The 23,219-nt window shown below is 43.6% G+C and overlaps 1 protein-coding gene and 2 non-coding genes across 7 annotated transcripts in view; 1 reads left to right on the top strand and 2 right to left on the bottom strand.

Annotated features, from left to right (window-relative positions):
• The window catches only part of trim55a (tripartite motif containing 55a), a 73,958-nt gene extending 64,222 nt beyond the window's left edge, over positions 1–9,736 (bottom strand). For all 5 annotated transcript variants that reach the window (XR_007247461.1, XM_048530122.1, XM_048530119.2 and 2 more), the window contains exon 1: positions 9,468–9,736. Coding sequence is in view for 4 of the 5 variants with exons in the window: in XM_048530122.1 (XP_048386079.1) it covers positions 9,468–9,635 (168 nt within the window). In the remaining variant the exon portion in view is untranslated. The remainder of the gene's footprint in view (positions 1–9,467) is intronic.
• A 6,853-nt stretch (positions 9,737–16,589) lies between these two features.
• On the bottom strand, positions 16,590–16,679 carry trnay-gua (transfer RNA tyrosine (anticodon GUA)). Its single transcript is given in 2 exon segments — positions 16,590–16,625; positions 16,643–16,679. It is a non-coding gene; the product is annotated as a tRNA-Tyr (tRNA).
• Positions 16,680–17,261: 582 nt separating this feature from the next.
• trnar-acg (transfer RNA arginine (anticodon ACG)) lies at positions 17,262–17,334 on the top strand. Its single transcript has one exon. It is a non-coding gene; the product is annotated as a tRNA-Arg (tRNA).
• The last annotated feature ends 5,885 nt before the right edge of the window (positions 17,335–23,219 follow it).

Raw genomic sequence — 23,219 nt, forward strand, 5'->3', positions numbered from 1 at the left:
TAAGTCACATTTTTGTGTGGTCAACCTTCTACATTTCCATGGCTCCTTTCTGCAGGAGAGTGACAAATCAGGGAAGATGACCAGCGACAGTCATGTGCCAGTGGTGAATTCCTTTATAGGGCTTCTCCAGGGTTTCCTCTTAAAAAAACTGTTGCCAGTTTTCATGCTGATCCACCATGGGATCAACTGGTTCTGTTTCATCAAATTGGTGAGGAACTGCTGGACCCTGAAACATTTGTGAGACGGAATGACCAATATCGCCCGCTTGTACTCCAATGACCGTAACTTGTTCTCCATAACCCTCGTCTCCCTCATTCATCAAAAAGTTTTGCACAAATCCAGTATGGGGCAGCACAGTGGTATGGTGGCTAGCACTGCCACCTCACAGAGCCAGGGTCCTGCGTTTGATTCCACCCTTGGGCCATTGTGTGTGTGGACATTCTCCCTGTGTTTGAGTGGGGGTGTTCCAGTTTCCTCCCACAATCCAACGATGCGTAGCTTGGGTGGATTAACCACGGGAAATGCAGGGATAGGGTAAGGCGTCAGGTGTGAGTGGAGTGCTTTTTGGAGGTCAGTATGGACTCAACGGGCCTAATGGGCTGCTTCCACAATGCAGCGATTCCACGAGTATGCAATACAGGTGGTTCTCCGAAAATGCGATAGTTGTGTGACCTTGGACCATGGGAAATTGCTCTACCTGTACAGCAGAAAGTTTGTGTTATCCAAACAGCGTCCACTACTCATCAATCTTGTTACAGTCAATTTGTATTAGCACAACACGCATTATAGCAGAACTACCTATACACATTATACACTGCTATTTACTGGGTCTTGTTATTCATCACCACATGAGCTAAGTCTCCAGCCAAGGAACAATCTAACTGTGCTCACGCATGTATAAAATTTCTCAAATATCACCCAGTGGTGTGCAATTTGGAATTCTTTAATTAGTTTGCAAGTATTGTATCATCTATAACAAACCATGACTCATCAAAGTGTGAAAATCTGGCGCAAGACAAAAAAATGTATTTGTGAATGAACATAACAGCTGTCACATTTACTACTGAAGTTACTGGCCTTGAATGTGTTAGGACCTCCTGCTGCCTCTCAGCAGCGTCTTCACTTTATATACAGTACAGCAGCGTTTATGCAAGGGTATTCCAGGCGATTTCATTTTAAAATGAATATCTATCAAATTATTATTTAAACCAGTAGCACATATGTTTTCTGAATGTTGATGTACACTTTTTTAAAGCCTCATGGAACAATAATAATATTCAAGGCAGGTGGGGAAAATAGAATAGTTTTCTTTGTGTTTTTTTGCATAACCTTGCTTTAAGGGCATAGGAAATTTTGGAGAGGCATGATTCTTGCTCAATTTCCTGCAAAGTTACAGTGGCAAAAGGCTCAAGGAAATTTAAGGCCGTTTTTTGTGCAATGGAATGATTCTACAATTGGGCTGTCCCAATAAATGCTGACATGCCCTCAGAAACTGCAAACCCAAATCCACCCGGCCTCTGGCAGCGGAAAACAAATATACCACCAGTCTCTGACATCTTCGGTAGCTGCCAACTTCCCAATGGTACAGCGCATGAAAAATACGCCAAAAACCTTTTTGTTTCTTTTGCCCCTTCAGAATACACTTGTTGGGATAAAAAGAAGATTAAAAAGTGATAAGAGGCCATTTTTTCCCAGTTCACTGCCCAATTTTATGGAACTTCAAGACACAGCTTCATTGCAGACTTGAAAGGAACTGTTCCCAATGTTTAGCTTCATTTTGCTCAGCTGGGCATCCCAGTGAAACATGATCTGGTCCTGGATCCTTAGCAATTTGAGAGTCTTATTGGTCCCAGGGATCAGCATGAAACATTGACACGGTTTCTCTCTCCACAGATACACTGCCAGACCTGCTGCTTTTCTCCAGGGCTTCCCGGTTATTTCCGGTAAAGTTTTGCTGCTGTGAAAGACACCCTGCTCCTCCCATCTCACCCCAAAAGGACAGGGGCCTGAAGGCTTGATGTTCAGCTGCTTCCACATTTTCACTTAATCTTTAGGATCCAGGCCCAGGCAAGAGCTGTACCTGCACCTGAACATCCTCGACATGGTAATACTCCAGGCCATGAAATGATTGTATTCTGATGCCTGAACAGGAGAGTATATGTCAAGAACAATTCTCTGTGCCATACTTATGTAGATGCTAGAAAATTGACCACCATAGTCAATAGGCTGCCATAGAGAACTCTCTCCTCTTAAAATAGCGGCACCTGAATCATTTCCATCAATTGACCAGAAAGATAGTGGCTGGCTATGCTGAAGAACACTGAACTGATAATGCAGCATTATGGAATCTGAATTGTGTTCCAGTTACACATCACAGGATCAGACTTCAAAATCCAGCTCCAAAACAATCAGGAAATTTGACATTCAACATCAAAAAAACACTAAACTGGTCCTCCATTTACTAAACAGCTACTCTTGCTGACCTTTACGATGTCAGTTTTTTTTTCATGATTATGGAAGGCTTGTGCATACAAACATGGACGTTGACAATTAAGCTTTTCCAGCCTGCTCCAACTTTCAGTAAGATTGTGACTGATCTGCCTGTGATTTGAATTCTACATTCTTGTCTACCTTCGATAACCCTTGATACCCCTGCCTAACCAGAATCTGTTCGTCTTTCGACCTCAAAATTTAAACCAGTGCCCCTTTGTTCTGGAATGACCCTCAAGAGAAAACGTCCTTCCCACATTGACCTTATCAAGATCATCAGGGTCTTAGACACCAACATCTATTTCATGCCCACTGACTCCCACAGCTATCTAGACTACACCTCCTCTCACCTACCTTTCTGCAAGAATGCGCCCCCCTACTCTCAATTCCTCCGCCTCCACCGCATCTGCTCCCAAAATGGGGCGTTCCATTGCTGAACATCTCAGATGTCCTCATTTCAAGGACTGCAACTTCCACTGTTCGGTATTCGAGAATGCCCTCAACCGCATCCTTTGCATTTCCCGTACCACTGCCCTCACATCCCCTTCTCCCCAACAGAAACAAAGATGGAATCCCTCTTGTTCTCATATACCACCTCAGTAACCTCCGTATTCAGCGTATCATTCTCTGCCACTTCCGTCACCTGCAATCTGACCCCACAACTAAGGATATATTTCCCTCCCCACCCCATGTGCCTTTCGTAGGGACCACTCCCTCTACAACTCCCTTATCTGCTCCATACTCCCCACCATCCCCACCACCCCCAGCACCTTTCCCTTCATCTGCAGGAAGTGCTACACCTGCCCCTACACCTCCCCCCTCACCTCCATCCAAGGCACCAAACAAGCCTTTCATATCATACAGAGGTTCACCTGCACATCCGTCAACATGGTCTATTACATCTGCTCCCGATGTGGCCTTCTCTACATCGGTGAGACCAAGCGGAGACTTGGAGACCACTTTGTAGAGCACCTGTGCTCTGTTTGTGACAAATGATAACACCTTCCAGTCATAAACTGTTTCAACTGCCCCTCCCACTCCCTGGATGACATATCTGTCCTGGGCCTCCTCCAGTGACACAATGATGCCACCCGGAAACTGGAGGAGCAGCACCTCATATTCCGCCTTGGGAGCCTACAACCTAAAGGTCTCAATGTGAACTTTGCAGTTTCAAAATCTCCCCACCTCCAGCCTCATCCCATGACCATCCCTCCCTCTCATCCCCGCCTACTTGACCTGTCCATCTTCTCTCCCACCTATCCACTCCTCCCACCTCACTGAGCAATCCTCACCAATCTCTACCTGCACTCACCTATTACCATTCTACCTACCTTCCCAACCCCCACCCCTCCTCTCTCTATTTATTTCTGAGCTCCCTTCCCCCTCCCCCATTTCTGAGGAAGGGTCTCAACCCAAAATGTTAACTTTCCTATGCCTCTGATGCTGCCTGGCCAGCTGTGTTCCTCCAGCTCCACACTGTGTTATCTCTGACTCCAGCATTGGCAGTTCTTACTATCTCTCAATGAAGACACCCCTCACTCTTCTAAATTCCAGAGCAAACAAGCTCAGGCTCTGTGCAACACATCCTCAGAAGTCATCCTACTCATTCCAGGGATCAATCTACTGAACCTCCTGTGAGCCATTTCCAATGCATTTACAGCCTTTCTTAAATAAGGTGACCAGAATTTCACACAGAATTTGAGATACAGTCTCACTGCAGCCCTGTTTAACTGAAGATAACATCTATGTCAAATTCCTCTAATAATAAAAGATAGAGTGCACCTGTACCCACGGTCACTTCCACAGATGTCAGAGCAGCTATCTTGAGAGTTAACCCATGGAGAGCGGGTGGCCTAGATGGGGTCCCCAGCTGTGCTCTCGCATCCTGCTTGGACCAGGTGGAGGGAGTATTTGCAGTCACCTGTAGCCTCTCCTTACTATGATGTGAGATATCCATCTGCTTCAAGACCACCATCAACCCAGGGCCAAAGAAAAATCAGACAGCGTGCCTAATGACTACCACCCAGTTGCTCTGACATCCACCATAATGAAGTACTTTGAGAGGTTAGTCATGGCACACATCAACTCCAGCCTCATCTGTCACATTTCACCTACTGTTACAATAGGTCCACAGCAGGTGCCATCTCCCTGGATCTACACTCATCCCTGGAACATCTAGGTAACAAGGACTTATACTTATTGACTTTAGCTCTATCTTCAACACCATAATCCCAACCAAATTCATCTCAAAGCTATGAGACCTAAGACACTGCAACTGGATCTTCAACTTCCGGAAACTGTAGACCGCAATCATTAAGAATGGTGATAACATCTCCCCCACGATAATCCTCAACACCAGTGCCCCACAAAGCTGTGTACTCAGCCCCTTACTATACTCCTTATACACTCACAACCGTGTGGCAAAATTCAACTCCAATTCCATTTACAAATTTTATGATGACACCACTATAGTGGGTTGGATCCCAAATAACTATGAGACAGATCACAGGAAGGAGAAAGGCAGCTTAATGGCATGGTGCAAAGACAACAATCTCTCCTTCAATCTGAGCTAAACAACGGAGTTGGTCATCCACTTCAGGAAGAGGAGTGGAGGACATGCCCCTGTCCAATGGTGCTGCGGTGTAGACAATTGAGAGCTTCAACTTCCTAGGAGTAAATATCACCAACAATTTGTCCTGGTCCTTCCACGTCCACACTACAGTCATGAACGCACACCAATGCCTCTACTTCCTCCGGAGGCTAAGGAAGTTTGACATGTCCACAATGATTCTCATCAATTTTTATGGATGCACCAAAGAAAGCATCCTATCCTGATGCATCACAGCTTGGTATGACTTCAAAAAATTACAGAGTTGTGAATGCAGCCCAACCAATATGCAAATCAGCCTCCCATCATTGACTCTGTCTTTGCTTCCTGCTGCCTAGGAAAAACAGCCAACATCATCAAAGACCCCTCCCAACCTGGTTAGACTCTCTTCCATCCTCTTCCATTGGCCAAAAGATATAAAAGTTTGAAAACACATACCAACAGATTCAAGAACAGCTTCTTCCCCACTGTTATCACATTTATGAACGGATCTTTCAACTATTAAAGTTGATCTTTCTCTGCACTTTCTCCGTAGCTATAACACTACATTCTGCATTCTGTTTTACTACCCCAATGTACTTGTGTAAGGTATGATTTACCTGGATAGCACACAAAACAATACTTCTCACTGTACGCATAGCAATGAAAAATCAAGTCACATCAAACCAAACCAAATTGAATATTGAAGAAATTCTGATCAGGGAGGAGAAATGTATGGCTACAGCTATTTGAATTGGCTCACGGTAGAGGTCTAACAGTACCTTAAAAACACATCCATATCAGAATTCTGTTTTAAACTTTAACATCTTGTACAGAAAGAAAATAAACCATGAGACTGTACACATTCACAGGAGGGAAATTAATATATTCCTATCACTACTGCTAATAATTTACCCTTGTTAGATTAGTTCATACGAATCTCAAATTGAAGAAATTAAAGACTACTTTGCACATTCAACATAAAGGCATTATGGAATTGTTGATAAGGCAATTATACAAGTACTTGTTATTCATATGTAAAGTCCTTTTTCTAATAATTTAGCAATGCTTCAAGCAATTTTTTAAAAACTGTTTCAATAGCTCCAGTAAAAAAACGGAGAGAAAAAATTTGCGCATTCTCCCGGTGTCTGCGTGGGTTTCTTCTGGGTGGTCTGGTTTTCTTCCACAGTCCAAAGATGTGGAAGTTAGGGGGATTGGCCATGGGAAATGCAGGGTTACAGGGATAGGGTAGGGGATCTGGGAGAGATGCTCTTCAGTGAGTTGGTGTGGGAACAATGGGCTGAATGGTTTGCTTCTATACTGTAAGGATTTTTGCTTCTCTCAATCTGGTAAAAGCACTTCAACATTCATTTGATAACACTGCCAACAATATTATTGATATAATAAGGCACAGTTTATTATCCCCATTCTAGGATTAGCTAAACAACTTGGTACAATATCAATGTTATGGCTCTGACGACCTGTTTGCTTTTTAACTGGCTGAGAAATTAAGCTTTGGAGGCAGATTGGACACATAGGATCATTTTGACAAGTTATATGGACTTCAAAATGGTCATTTGGAGCAGGAGGTAGAGGTGAAAAGCATGCTGAGAGTAGTTATATTATGATAGAATAGTACATAACAGTAAAACTAAATACAAAAAGATAAAGAGAGTGAACGTGACACAAAAATGTGCATATATTAATTATATTGAGAATTACAGCAATAATGTTGATTTAAACAGCTGCCCAGCATTCTTCATGTAACATCTGTGTTTGTTTGATGGCAGTACTGTAAGCCATATCAAGGATGGTGTCCCTGGGGGTGTGACCTCTAATAAGGATGGTGTGACTGGGGGTGAGTGAATTGTATGGGCGATGGTGTGACTGGGGTTAGGTCAGTTGTATGGGTGAAGGTGTTTCTGGGAGTAAGTGAAAGGGTCTCAGAGCCTTATGATGGAGGTGGAAATAGGTTTTGCATAAAACTCAGAGGTAAAGTGAAATATGCCATGGGCTGCACGGTGGTGACAAAGTTTCTCAGAGGTTTTGTTGTTTTCTGATCATAGTTACTGTAATTAACCTTCACCCACAATAGTGAACGGCCAACTGTGCCTGACATTTTCAAAGGGCTATAACTTGCTTCACAATGGATGAAATTGCTTTTAAGACAAATTGTATTGAGATGTATAGGTGAGGCAGGGAAATGCCATGCCAAGAGTTTTCATCCCATCAGCTCTTTTGGGATTCGATCATTTTGGCAGTTAGTAATTGCAGATAGTTGAATTTTATTAGTCTTCACTGGGAGGAAATAGCTTCCAATGGGTGGGCTCCCAGACATAGATGTGACTCCACTCCTTCTGCACCAGAAAAATTGGACATGTGCCATCACACACAAGGCTGATGGTGATTGGTCGTCAGCCTGCTGACCCAATGGCAATGGGGTTTCTGTCTGCCTGGGTCAACAGTATCAGGGATTAACGTGTAATAAAGTCTGTACTTCCACTGAGCCTGGAATTCTGGCAGGAAATTCAGTCTCATTCGAAATGTTAGGGTCATGTCCCGAGGAACCTTTGGATCAGCATTTAGAATGTGGTGTGTAGTAAGACAGAGTACAGTATGTGGTATCGACCCATAGGAAAATGGATAAACAATTTCAAAACATAAATAGCTTACAATAATACTGTGTCATATGTTTTCATGTTAATTATTCCAAGACCCTTCAAGAGTGCGTTATGTAACAAAACGAACTGTGTAAGGGAACATCAGAGAAAGAGACATAGGGTTTACAAAGCATCTTCAACAGACAAAAGTAGGGCAAGAATTCCAGAATTTGTCGGCCAGGAAACATTGCATTCATCCACAGGATGCAAGGATCACCTCCTAAGCCATCGTATTTCTTGCCCATCCCTAGCTGCCCAGAAAACAACCAAATAGCTGTGGGTCTGGAGTCACATGTAGACCGTACCAGGTCAGGATGGCAGCTTCCTTCCTTGAACAAGAAATTAATGAGCCAGATTTTTTTTCCCGCAGATTATAGAACTGGGGAGAGGTAAGGCATGGAGAGATTTGAAATCAAGGCTGAGAAATTTTAAATCAAGATACTGCTTAAGTGGGAGCCAGCAGTATGTATGGGGTAATGGGTGACCAGTCTGAATAAGAACATAGACAGTGGAGTTTTCGATGACCTGAAATTTATGAAAGGTACAAGACGAGACACATTGAGGAATAACGAATAACCAAATCGCAAAGTGGCTGAAGCACAGATCCCGAAGAAATCACTTTGAGTTCTGTGAGCAGATCTGGGCCTCATTCCTTAGGAAGCATATATTAAACCTTGGAGGGAGCACAATGTAAGTTTCCAAGAATGATACCTGGACTTTGGGGATTAAGTTATGAGGAGAAATTATATAAATTATACCTGTTTTCTCTAGAATTTAGAAGTTAAAGGGTGATCTAATCAAAGTTTTCAGATATTAACAGGAAAGGACAGAGGAGATAAAGATAAACTACTCCCATTGATAGGCGATACTAGAACTAGGGTCATAGTCTAAGAGTTGGGGCCAAATCATTCAGGAGAGACGCTAGGAAGCATTTTTACATGCAAAGGTTGGTAGATATTTGGAATTCTCATCTGCAAACTTTAGTGGATATTGGATCATTTGTTAATTTTAAATCTGAGATAAATAAACTTTTGTTAAACAAGGGTATTTAAAGATATGGGCCAAAGGCAGGTATATGGAGTTAGGGACAAACACAGCAATTGCTGGAAAAGCCCAGCAGGTTTGGCAGCTTCTGAGAAGGGAAATCAGGGGTACTGTTTCAGGTCTGGTGACCCTTCCTCAGAACTGATTATCAGACCTGAAACATTAACTCTGATTTCTCTTCAAAGATGCTGCTGGACCCGCTGAGTTTTTCCAGCAATTTCTGTGCTTGTTTCCGATTTACAGTGTCTGCAGCCTTTTGTCAGTTTTTATATGGAGTTAGGATCAGTTAGGAACTCATTGACTGGTGGAACAGGCTTGAGGGGCTGAACGGCCTACTTGTGTTTCTATGTCTCCATAAAGGCCTAAATTGCTCAAGCACGTTGCTTAATACTCTATTTCTCTAAAACAACCTCCTTAAGCTATGTTCACATGAAAGGCATTTTCCCACAAAATTCCTTAGAAAAAGTTGTGGAACGAAAATAATGTTGCATAGAATATCAGTTAAAACCTTATGCCACTCTAGCCCTTGCTGGGGTAAATGATCGTGACCTGTTTTCTGATGAGGGAGGCCATTCTGTCCTTTAGATCAGGAGTACAAAACTTGCTTTGTGATCACTACTCTACAAATGAATTCACTTTGTGCTTTCTCACTCTCACACATGACCCATACATGGCTCTTAACTTACCTGGAACATGTCACTCGCACACTTCCGGCACAAGTTATGCTGACATGGGAGAATAACAACGGGTTTGGAAAACATTTCTAGACAGATTGGGCAAATCAGTTGCTTTTCCAAGTTGTCCATGGTTTGCCGGTCTTTGGCCAAAAGGTTGTAGTCCATGGAAGTGGTCATGACCGAAAGTTTCCGAGATCAGTGCTAACTATTAAAGTTAGGTTCAGAAATGAAGCTGCCTCCCAGCTGCTCTTCTTGCTTTTTCTGCCCGGCTTGGTCTGAGGCTATGACCCAGTTGATTGGAACACATCCTACTGTTTCTGCATGTCTGACATTGTCTCGGATTGGATTGGTAGGTTTGATGATGCTTTTAGCAGCAGTATGTCAGCTGTTGCTATGTTTGCAGTGCACCATTATTGCCTTATATGAAACTGACACTAAATGACACTGACTGCCAGAGCTGCTGCCTATCTCCTTCTTTCTCTCCAAATTTACACCTGTCAGCACTCACTCTCAAAACAGCTACTTCTCTGGACACTGACATTTAGCAATAAAGTTCTTTAACCAAGTTGAAACAAAAACATCAAATAGAATAACTTTTGCCAAATTCACAGCTCCCAAAATAGTAATACAGCAATATGTAAATTGTGTTTTATTAAAATAGCTTGGGATCATGACAATGACTGCTGACAGTCCTGACAGCTCTGTCCAAGCCTTCTCGAACTTCGACCCCAGTCAAAGCATAAAATAACAAAGAAATGCTGTGCTTGGCTTGTATTTTTTTCCGTGATGAAACAGAACACACTGTCGCTTTTTGCTTTACAGATAAAGAGATGAAATAGCTCCTAACATCATTCAAATAAAACAAAAATCTGTGGAGACTGAATATCTGAAACAAAATCAGAAATTGCTGGAGAAACTCTGTCAGCATCTGTGGAGAGAATGCAGAGTTAATGTTTCAGCGCTTGAGAACAGTTCTGAAGAAGGGTCACAAACAGAAACAAATTACTGGTAAAAGTCAGCTGGTCTGACAACAATTGTGGAGAGAAATCAGAGTTAACATTTTGGGGCAAGAGACCCTTCCTCAGTTCTTAGCAATTCCAGAACAATTTCTGTTTTTGTTTCTGATTTTCGACATTTGCAGTTTTTTCAGTTTTCTGAAGAAAGGTCACTGGATTTTAAGTGTTAACTTTGCTTTCACTCCACAGAGTCTATCAGACATGCTGAGTTTGTTCAGCTTTTGCTGTTTTTGTTTCTTTTCAATTCTCTATGCATTTGGGACGGGATGGGGGATCAGTTAGCTGGCTTGCATTGCAGAGTGATACCAGAGGTGTGGGTTCAATTCCTGCATGGGCTGAAGTTACTGTGAAAGACTCTCTGTCTCGACCTCTCCCATCATGTGAAGGCACAGTGACCCACAGGTTAAACCACAAGCCATCCATGGTCTGATAAGGCAATGGCAATTTTAACTTTTACCTTATCTGCATGTTGGTTTGAAACAAAATTAAAAATTTGAAGAAGTATTTCAATTTTAAACAGACACATGGGGTATTCTTACTATGACAAATAATTCTTTTTTTAAGGAATTGCTACAGTGTGAAAGCAGGCCATTTGGCCCATTAGGTCCACACCAACCCTCTGAAAAGCATCCCACCACATGACTCTGCCCTACACACTATGGGCTGATTTAGCATGGTCATGTCACCTAACCTGCACATCTTTGGACCATGGGAGGAAACCCTTGCAGAAACAGGGAGAACATGCAAACTCTACACAGGCAGCTACCTAAAAGCAGACTTGAACCCAAGTCCCCAGTAGCTGTGAAGTAGTAGTGGTATTAATTGTTGAGCCACTGTGGAAATTCAAAGCATTGCTTTGTTCTGAACTATTTATGAGACACAGCTGTTGATTTGAATTTGCTTTTGGATGTTCTCCAGGCTCCGCTTGGAGCAGCACCACACCTACCTAAAAATGAGGAGCCAATCTGTGAAGTGACGATGCAGAGCTATATGTTTGTCAACCAGTATCGTAGGACCAACCGTCTTCAGCTGCTTTATCAATGACCTATCCTATATAGGGACAGGAGTAGGCCATTCAGCCCCTCAAGCCTGTTCCACCATTGAATGAGATCATGGCTGACCTGAGACCTAACTCCATAATTTAGATATCCCAAAATAAATGAGCTAATAATGAAGATTTTCTACTAAACTCATGAATTTCCTTACCCATAAAGGCATACTCCATCAGTGTTCAGTTTCTGAAATTGCTTATGCATGACTTGACAAATGTAACATCATTTTATATTGCAGCTGCAATAACTTGCCCTTCCATATACCCATCCAGCTACTTCTTAAAAGTTGTAATTGTATCAGCCTGTACCACTTTCTCTGGCAGCACATTCCATACATGCATCCATACTGTGTGAAAAAAGTGCCTTAGATCTCTTTTAAATCTTTCCCCTCTCACCTTAAACCTATGCAGCTCATTAGTGTTATTCAAATTAGGCCCGAAACCAAATTTGTCTTGGTTCTCAAACCTGTTTTGAACTCAAATTTCTTGGTCACTGCAATTCATTATGGCACAACTGCAGATCATAACGTTTTGAATGAGAAGTGATATACTGCAGATCCAATCGTGGCTAACAACATATCTGCACAATCATTGTTACCATGCAGACAATCAGTGTAATGTGACACATTCAGGCAGACGTGTAGAGGGTCAAAATAATATTCAATGCATTTAACCAGCCATTAGGAGCGTGTCAATAGTAAATTGGCAAAAACATTATCAGTTTAATGTGCGCTCAACAATGTATCCTGGAGAATGTTGGCAGAATGCTTGATGTGCACAACATAATATCATGAACGATCACCTCTCACTGGACTTGATTGGCATAGCAGCAAGTTTTGAAAAACTGTGTGGATAATTATCACCGAAGCACCTTTCCTGCTCACAGCCATTGGACCACAAATGAAAATTATCTGAAAACTTCCCAAGCAAGTGAAACATTGTAACAGAGACTAATTTGATAAAATATTAATTCAGCATGAAAGTCGGGAAGCGCCTAATCATACAGTGAGTAATGTTTGGAATGGTGTTGTAGGTGAAATAACAGAATTAAAACTGGATTAGTTCAGGAGGCACTACATCACAGTGAAGCAGCATCAAGTGGTGGACGCAGGTACAATTATAACATTTAAAAGACATTTTGATAAGTACTTGAATAGGAAAGGTTTGGAGGGATATGGGCTGGAAGCTGGCAGATACAGCTAGTTTAGTTTGGGATTATGGTTGGCATTGACTGGTTGGATTGAAGAATCTGTTTCCATGCTGTATGGCTCTACGGCTCTATGAGCTGGATTACTCTGTTACTAAAGCCGGACAACTATGTTGACAAAGACTATAATGTCCTGAATAGAGTGTGGTGAAGGTTCACCTAATTGATTCCTGGGGCGGCAGGACTGACGTCTGAGGAGAGATTGAATCAATTAGAACATAGAACATAGAACATAGAACAGCACAGAACAGGCCCTTCAGCCCACAATGTTGTGCCGACCATTGATCCTCATGTATGCACCCTCAAATTTCTGTGACCATATACATGTCCAGCAGTCTCTTAAATGACCCCAATGACCTTGCTTCCACAACTGCTGCTGGCAACGCATTCCATGCTCCCACAACTCTCTGCGTAAAGAACCTGCCTCTGACATCCCCTCTATACTTTCCTCCAAACAGCTTAAAACTATGACCCCTCGTGCTAGCCATTTCTGCCCTGGGAAATAGTCTCTGGCTATCAACTCTATCTATGCCTCTCATTATCTTGTATACCTCAATTAGGTCCCCTCTCCTCCTCCTTTTCTCCAATGAAAAGAGACCGAGCTCAGTCAACCTCTCTTCATAAGATAAGCCCTTCAGTCCAGGCAGCATCCTGGTAAACCTCCTCTGAACCCTCTCCAAAGCATCCACATCTTTCCTATAATAGGGCGCCCAGAACTGGATGCAGTATTCCAAGTGCGGTCTAACCAAAGTTTTATAGAGCTGCAACAAGATCTCACGACTCTTAAACTCAATCCCCCTGTTAATGAAAGCCAAAACACCATATGCTTTCTTAACAACCCTGTCCACTTGGGTGGCCATTTTAAGGGATCTATGTATCTGCACACCAAGATCCCTCTGTTCCTCCACGCTGCCAAGAATCCTATCCTTAATCCTGTACTCAGCTTTCAAATTCGACCTTCCAAAATGCATCACCTCGCATTTATCCAGGTTGAACTCCATCTGCCACCTCTCAGCCCATCTCTGCATCCTGTCAATGTCCCGCTGCAGCCTACAACAGCCCTCTACACTGTCAACGACACCTCCGACCTTTGTGTCGTCTGCAAACTTGCTGACCCATCCTTCAATCCCCTCGTCCAAGTCATTAATAAAAATTACAAACAGTAGAGGCCCAAGGACAGAGCCCTGTGGAACTCCACTCACCACTGACTTCCAGGCAGAATATTTTCCTTCTACTACCACTCGCTGTCTTCTGTTGGCCAGCCAATTCTGTATCCAAGCAGCTAAGTTCCCCTGTATCCCATTCCTCCTGACCTTCTGAATGAGCCTACCATGGGGAACCTTATCAAATGCCTTACTGAAGTCCATATACACCACATCCACAGCTCGACCCTCATCAACTTTTCTAGTCACATCCTCAAAAAACTCAATAAGGTTTGTAAGGCATGACCTACCCCTCACAAAGCTGTGTTGACTGTATTTGATCAAGCCATGCTCTTCCAGATGGTCATAAATCTTATCCCTTAGAATCCTTTCTAACACCTTGCAGACGACAGACGTGAGACTTACCGGTTAGGATTGGGTTCACTGATGTTCAGAAGAATGAGTGGGGCGGGGGGCTGGGTGGTGTGGAAATCACATAGAAACCTATACAATTCTACCAGGGCTAGACAGGTTAGATGCAGGAAGACTGTTCCCAATGGTGGAGGAGTCCAGAACCAGGAGTCATAGTTTCAGGACAAGGGATAAGTCTTTCAGGACTGAGATGCGGAGAAATTTCTTCACCCAAAGAGTGGTAAGCCTGTGGAATTCACTACCACAGAAATTGGTTGAAGCCAAAACGTTATATGTTTTCATGAAGGAGGTAGATATAACTTTTGTGGCTAAAGGGACTGAGAATATGGTGGAGGGGCAGGATTAGGGTATTGAGCTCGATGGCCAGTCATTGTATTGAATGGCAGAGCAGGCTCGAGAAGCAGAATTGTCTACTCCTGCTCCTATCTCCTATGTTTCTATGAAATGGTTCACATTTCTCAGTGGTGTTGGATGTATCCCTGGAGATTTGATCATGTGGGGGGCATGTGATTCTTGAACACGTGAGATCTGGAGCTGTCATTACATGTTTTACTGACTGGAAAGAACAGTGTATTGGGGATCCCAGGAGGTGTCATTAGAGCCACTGCTTTCCCAATGAGTGATCTGAACTTGAGTAGGGGAGATTCAATGGGCAGATGATACAAAATTGAGATTATGGTAGAATTGGAGAGGTCCTGGCAGATTGCAGGAATTAGCAGGCACATGACATATACCTATAAATTCATATAAGTGTGAAGTGACACATTTTTGAGTAAGATAACATGATCAGTCAGTATGTTATAATCTAATTGGTACTAGTTTGGGAGGGTGGAGAAAAGGGAAACCTGAGGGTATATAATCCCAAATCTTTGAAAAGGACAACGATAATTGAGATATAATGCATTGGATATTTGATTTTGTAAATAGTGGTATTGAATGCAAAATTTTCTAAAATTTCTAATTAGGCTGCAGACACAATGATGCGTTCAATTCTGGGCACCATAGTGTTGAAAGAATATTAGCACCTTGGTGAAGATGCAGGAGAGATTTACCAGAATGCTGCCAGGGACAAGAGAGTTCAATTGTGTGGAGAAATTCAAAAAACTAGGTTAATACCAAGAACTGCAGATGCTGGAAATCTGAAACAAAAATAGAAAATGCTGGAGAAACTCAGCAGATCTGGCAGTATCGTTGGAGAGAAAGCAGGCAATGTTTCTGGTCCAGTGACCCTTCATCACTACACTCAAATTGTTAACTTTGCATCTCTCTCCACAGAAGCTGCCAGACTTCCTGAATTTCTCCAGCAGTTTCTGTTTTTGTGTTGGAGAAACTGAGATTGATCTCCTTAGACAAGTGAACATTAAGAGACCAGATGCAGATATTTAAAATTCTGAAAAGTTTTGATCGAGCAAGTAGGGGGACATCCATTTCTTCCAGTGAGTGAGTCAGTGACCAGATTGTTATTGAGTTAAAAGAACTAAAGTCCGGGTGGAGAGAGATAATGGGAACTGCAGATGCTGGAGAATCCAAGATAACGAAGTGTGGAGCTGGATGAACACAGCAGGCCAAGCAGCATCTCAGGAGCACAAAGGCTGTCGTTTCGGGCCTAGACCCTTCATCCAACTCCACACTTTGTTATCTTAAAGTCTGGGTGGGATGCCCCGAGAGTCAGTGTGGACTTGCTGGGCTGAAGGGCCTGTTTCCACACCGTAGGGCTTCTGTGATCTATGAAATCTTCACGTAGGCATGTTGTTAAGATCTGGAGTATGCCTTAAAATCTGGTGGTCAGTTGGTCACACACATGTATGGGCCTAATTTGCAAAGCTATAGGGAAAAGTTTGGATTTGGAACTAAATCGGACAACTCTTTCAAAGATCCAGTACAGGATCGATGGGCTGAATAGCTTCCTCTGAGCTTCATGATTTTTGTTGTATTCTGGTTCGGGCTCAGGTCCCAACTGAAGGTGACAATGCTTGACTTGTGAGCGTCAGAGTTGTTTGCACTTAGCCCTCCGATGTCACAAACCTCGAGGTCACACAGAGAATAAACGGGGCTTTTTTGTGTTTAGCATATAAACACGGTCATAGCGGTTGCCTAATCCCTGTGTTATACAGAGTTTCCAACGCGGTTAATTCTATTTTGTCCATGTTCTTCCCCTGTGAATACGGCTGCCGCTGCAGTAATATAAATTTTCGCCTGCAAAATATATGTATTACCTTCCAAAAATAAAACTGGCTTTATTATTCGCGGGAAGTGTCGAGAAACCAAAAGTAAAAGACACCGTCCTTCGAGCCGGAATCGAACCAGCGACCTAAGGATTTCCTGAAGTTACAACTCTACAGTCCTCCGCTCTACCAGCTGAGCTATCGAAGGCGTTGGATACGAAATACTGCCGGACTCAATAACAAATGAAAAAGCTATGGGTGGTGAATCAAAATGATTTTCTTATTTTGGGCAGTTTTGCCTACGGGATCCTGTACTGAACACTGCAGCAGACTGACTCACTTCGGAGTTCAGGACGCCCCTACCCCCATTCAAACTGTTCCTGTAACCGTTTCTCTGTTCTCAAATGATCACAAGAAGAAATTGCACTTATTGGTAATGACTTCCAGAAGACTGTCTCTTCGGGATAAGTTGGTGCCCAAAGGCTCACAACATTTTTAATTACAGACAAAAACTGCTGCAGAAACTCAGCGGGTCTGGCTGTAGCTCTAGAGAGAAATTATTCCAGTCCACTGGCCCTTCTTCAATACCGGCAGTGTTTACCGAGTTTCTGCAGCAATTTGTGTTTTTGTTTGTATCAGCTTTTCCGCAGCTCTTTTGTTGCGTTTTATTTTGTGTTAATTGCGGATTCTGGTCCGTAAACTTTCACCTCCGGAGAAGGGACTGCTCTGCATTCCATACTCAGTTGTGTCAATTTATCACTAATTTTGAGGAAATATGACTTTCGTGAACGGGTCAGTGGCGCAATGGATAACGCGTCTGACTACGGATCAGAAGATTGTAGGTTCGACTCCTACCTGACTCGTCTGTGTTTTGCCAAACCAGCTAAGTTTCTCCCAACAATTTGTTTTCGATATTGCACTCCAAATATTGACTCTGTATGTCTCACCTCAGATGCTATCAGACCTGCTGAGTTTCTCCAGCAATTTTTGCTTTTGCTTCAGATTTCCTGGATCCCTGGCTCTTTAATTTTGATGTTGAATCAGAGGATTGGTAACAAGAGATAAATGCTTGCATGCACAACATTACTGAGTTCACTGGATCACAGATGTTTCCACAGTGTCCGCCTTGTTGCAGATAGGAGAGCTGTGTTACCAACCATGTCCTGAAAGGATGGTTCCAGTGGCTGGGGAGCTGCAGCTGGGAACCTCCAGCACCCACTGCAACTAGCCTTGTGATTGGTGCTGTACACAAACGAGAAGAGCCATACCAGACTCAAAAAATTAACTCAAGTTCTCTCTACGGATGCTGCTCAACCTGCTAAGTTTCTCCAGCATCCTCTGTGTTGGTTTCAGATTTATGACATCTGCAATATTTTCTTTGAATCATAATGCCTGAGCCCATACATGACCTCCAGTGAAGTACAGTAGGAGTAGCAGAATGAACGAAGCACCCAGAATATCATTGATTTGGATGGAGTGTCCATTAGTGCCTCATCAGATGCTTTCACCTGCAACTTGGTGCTGCTGTACAGAAGGATCAGTAACATTGGGTAATCATGCTTTCTAAGCCTCATGTTTACTTATGGGTCTTGAGTAATGTTTACCTCCTATGTGTCTACATTACTAAAAGTACATGGAAAAATTGGAGAAGGTGTAAAAAAAATTACTTGTATGCCATCAGAACTAAACGTTTACTCTAGAAGACCTGTTTTTATACAATACCTCACAACCTGTGAAGCAGAAATTGAGTTCAGTGATAATGGGAACTGCAGATGCTGGAGAATCCAAGATAACAAAGTGTGAAGCTGGATGAACACAGCAGGCCAAGCAGCATCTCAGGAGCACAAAAGCTAATGTTTCGGGCCTAGACCCTTCATCAGAGAGGGGGATGGGGAGAGGGAACTGGAATAAATAGGGAGAGAGGGGGAGGCGGACCAAAGATGGATAGAGGAGAAGATAGGTGGAGAGGAGAGTATAGGTGGGGAGGTGATAGGTCAGTCCAGGGAGGACGGACAGGTTAAGGAGGCGGGATGAGGTTGGTAGGTGGGAAATGGAGGTGCAGCTTGAGGTGGGAGGAGGGGATAGGTGAGAGGAAGAACAGGTTAGGGAGGCGGGGACAAGCTGGGCTGGTTTGGTGATGTAGTGTGGGGAGGGGACGAGCTGGGCTGGTTTTGGGATGCAGTGGGGGAGGGGGAGATTTTGAAGCTTGTGAAGTCAACATTGATACTATTGGGCTGCAGGGTTCCCAAGCGGAATATGAGTTGTTGTTCCTGCAACCTTTGGGTGGCATCATTTGTGGCATTGCAGGAGGCCCATGAAGGACATGTCATCTGCGGAATGGGAGGGGGAGTTAAAATGGTTCGCGACTGGGAGGTGCAGTTGTTTATTGCGAACCGAGCGGAGGTGTTCTGCAAAGCGGCCCCCAAGTCTCTGCTTGGTTTCCCCAATGTAGAGGGAGCCAAAACAGGTACAGTGGATACAGTATACTACATTAGCAGATGTGCAGGTGAACATCTGCTTCATATGGAAAGTCATCTTAGGGCCTGGCATGGGGGTGAGGGAGGAGGTGTGGGGGAAAGTGTAGCACTTCCTGCGGTTGCAGGGGAAGTTGCCAGGCGTGGTGGGGTTGGGGAGGAGTGTGGTGCGGACAAGGGAGTCACGGAGAGAGTGGTCTCTCCGGAAGGCAGACAAGGGTGGGGATGGAAAAATGTCTTGGGTGGTGGGGTCGGATTGTAGATGGCGGAAGTGTCAGAGGATGATGTGTTGGTATCCAGAGGTTGGTGGGGTGGTATGTGAGGACGAGGGGGATTCTCTTAGGGCGGTTAATGCGGGGGTGGGGTGTGAGGGATGTGTTGCGGGAAATGCGGAAAACACGGTCAAGGGCGTTCTCCTCCACTGCGGGGGGGATGTTGTGGTCCTTGAAGTATGCGGACATCTGGGACATGCGGGAGTGGAATGCCTCATCCTGGGAGCAGATGTGGCGGAGGCAAAGGAATTGGGAATACGGGATGGAATTTTTGCAGGGGGGTGGGTGGGAGGAGGTGTATTCTAGGTAGCTGTGGGAGTCGGTGGGCTTGAAGTGGACATCAGCTTCAAGCTGGTTGCCTGAGATGGAGACAGAGATGTCCAGGAAGGTGAGGGATGTGCTGGAGATGGCCCAGGTGAACTGAAGGTTGGGGTGGAAGGTGTTGGTGAAGTGGATGAACCGTTCGAGCTCCTCTTGGGAGCAAGAGGCAGCACGGATACAGTCATCAATGTAACGGAGGAAGAGGTGGGGTTTGGGGCCTGTGTAGGTGCGGAAGAGGGACTGTTCCACGTAACCTACAAAGAGGCAGGCATAGCTGGGGCCCATGCGGGTGCCCATGGCCACCCCCTTTGTCTGTAGGAAGTGGGAGGAATCGAAAGAGAAGTTGTTGAGGTTGAGGACGAGTTTGGCTAGGCAGATGAGGGTGTCGTTGGAGGGGGACTGGTTGGGCCTGCGGGACAGGAAGAAGCGGAGGGCCTTAAGGCCATCTGCGTGAGGAATGCGGGTGTATAAGGGACTGGATGTCCATGGTGAAAATGAGGTATCGGGGGCCAGGGAATTGGAAGTTCTGGAGGAGGTGGAGGGCGTGGGTAGTGTCATGAACATAGGTGGGGAGCTCCTGGACCAAGGGGAGAAAATGGAGTCCAGATAGGTGGAGGTACACCCCATCCCAGGCCCCAAGATGACTTTCCGTATGAAGCAGATGTTCACCTGCACATCTGCCAATGTAGTATACTGTATCCACTGTCCCCGGTGTGGCTTCCTCTACATTGGGGAAACCAAGCGGAGGCTTGGGGACTGCTTTGCGGAACACCTCCACTCGGTTCGCAATAAACAACTGCACCTCCCAGTCGTGAACCGTTTTAACTTCTCCTCCCATTCCGCAGATGACATGTCAATCATAGGCCTCCTGCAGTGCCACAATGATGCCACCCAAAGGTTGCAGGAACATCAACTCATATTCCGCTTGGGAACCCTACAGCCCAATGGTATCAATGTGGACTTCACAAGCTTCAAAATCTCCCTCTCCCCCACTGCACCCCAAAACCAGCCCAGCTCGTCCCCTCCCTCCACTGTATCACCAAACAAGCCCAGCTCATCCCCGCCTTCCTAACCTGTTCTTCTTCTCACCTATCCCCTCCTCCCACCTCAAGCCGCACCTCCATTTCCCACCTACCAACTTCATCCCGCCTCTTTGACCTGTCCGTCCTCCCCGGACTGACCTATCCCCTCCCCACCTATACTCTCCTCTCCACCTATCTCCTCCTCTCTCCATCTTCGGTCCGCCTCCCCCCTCTCCCTATTTATTTCAGAACCCTCTCCCCATCCCCCTCTCTGATGAAGGGTCGTGCCCCAAAACGTCAGCTTGTGCGCTCCGGAGATGCTGCTTGGCCTGCTGTGTTCATCCAGCTACACACTTTGTTATCTCAAGCAGAAATTGACTGCCTGGTTTCAATAAATTACATTGTAAATCAATTATCTGACAACAAATGAATCAAATATGTTAATGAATAACTGTAATTAGCAATAGTCAAAACAATGAAATCCCTTAGGTGGTTCTGAGGAAGAGTCACTGGACCCGAAACTTTAACTCTTATTTTTTCTTCACAGATGCTGCCAGACCTGCTGAGCTTTTCCAGCAACTTCTGTTTTTGTTCCTAATTCACAGCATCCTCAGTTCTTTTAGTTTTTATTAAAATCCCTTCAATGTTGTTCAAATTAAATGAGCATTAAGTACCAGAAAATCAACAAATCAAATTGTTCAAATAAATTAGTTACTATTTTAAATGCAATTTTTCTTCATTCCTTCGAGAGGAATGTATTCAGTAAATTGTGTAACATAACACAGAGAAAGCAATATCTTTCAGGAAATGATTCACCAAGCGTACACACAAACTGGTTAAGTTAGAAATGCCTGCAAGAATCTTCATTCACAGCGGCCTGCTAATCTCCATAAACCCTGAGACTTGAGTCAAAAATATCACCTAGAGCTGACTACAGGAAACCTTCAGCTATTTTCATAAATTGTGTATGTCAAAAAAAAGGCATTGCAGATATAGTAATTTTTAGCTGACTCCCAGTGGAATTAAATGCCCAGGGTGTATCGTGACAAGCTCAGGGGAAATAATGAAAGAACAACACTTCAGTGAACTGTTTGATGCATTGGTGCGTTGCAAGTTCATTGACATTTGTTTTTGTAACTTTTAGTGAGTTTACACTGTAAAGGTTCAGAGCTGTAATTTCCTTGAATATCACTGATAATGCCATTCTCTGATGGTTATCTGTGGATTGTAATAAATGACAGCACTCCCTCTGTGATGAAACGGAACCAAGCCAGTGTTCCTCAGATATTTTCAGATACCGGCATCTGCATTTGCTACTACTTGTGAATTAGTCATAGAGTTGTACAGCATGGAAACAGATCCTTTGGTCCAATTGGTCCATGTCAACCAGATATCCTAAATTAATCTAGTCCCATTTACCAGCATTTGACCCCTATCCCTCTCAACCCTTCCTATTCATACACCCATCCAGAGCCTTTTAAATGTTGTAATTGTACCACACCCCACCACTTCCACTGGCAGTTAATTCTGCACATAGCACTCTCTGTGTGAAAAAGTTGCCCCTTAGGTCCCCTTCAAATCTTTCCATTCTCACCTCAAACCTGTGTCCTCTGATTTTGGACTGCCCTACCCTAGGGGAAAAACCTTGATTGTTCACCCGATCCATGCCCCTCATGATTTTATAAACCTCTATAACAACACCCCTCAGCCTTATTTTGTACCCTACTGAGGTTGTGATTCTAAATAAATTGTCACAATTCTACATAAAAATTTACAACACTCCAGAGAAAATAGCCCCAGCCTATTCATCCTCTCCCTATTGCTCAAACCCTCCAATCCTGGCAAAATCCTTGTAAATCTTTTCTGAAGCCTTTCAAGTTTGCCAACTTTCACAACGTTGCTTAACAAGAATCCAACTACTTCTGGCTTAAACATTGTCAAGGACTCTTCCTAGATCTCCATTTGAGGAAGAGGTTACTTATGAGACTTATTCTTACTCCTAATCCTATGTTAATGTGGACTGCAACAGTTCAAGAAGGGAGCTCACAACCACCCTCTCAAGGGGACTAGGTATGGGCAAAAATCCACGTCCATTCAGTGACACTCATCATGTCCCATGAGTGAATAAGAAAAGAAATCTTCATTCCCAAGTCCCAATTTGTGCTTCTGTTGGATGCTGAGAATTGAGAGAGCAAATTCATAAAATGTATTTTATACCGTAATCAAAACAGAGGTATAAATATTGAAAAATGAGACATTAAGCCACTGTTCACCAGTTGAAGAAATTTCTTTAGAACAGTACACTTTTTAAAATAGGATACTAATATTAAACAAATATTAAATCCTTTTGTGATTGCAGACATTCTACTCACACTTTTGCTTATTTTCATTTTGTTTAGTTCCAGTGCATGGAAAAAGTTTTAAGAGGTCTTCTCATTTAGATTGTATTTTTCTTTCTTCACATTTGGATTCATATACATTGTCAAACAGAATATGAAAAAAAAATGTGGTAAGCATAAAATACAACAGGTAGAAGGAACATTGATACTTCTTCTATCATCCAAAGGTGTTAAATGGAACAGACAGAATTTAGATTGTTCTTAAATAATGTACTTTTTAACATTGTTAGTATTTTGATTTCACAGATAGAGGTAGAGAG

The sequence above is a fragment of the Stegostoma tigrinum genome, chromosome 5, assembly GCF_030684315.1.
Source record: "Stegostoma tigrinum isolate sSteTig4 chromosome 5, sSteTig4.hap1, whole genome shotgun sequence".
Lineage (NCBI taxonomy): Eukaryota > Metazoa > Chordata > Chondrichthyes > Orectolobiformes > Stegostomatidae > Stegostoma > Stegostoma tigrinum.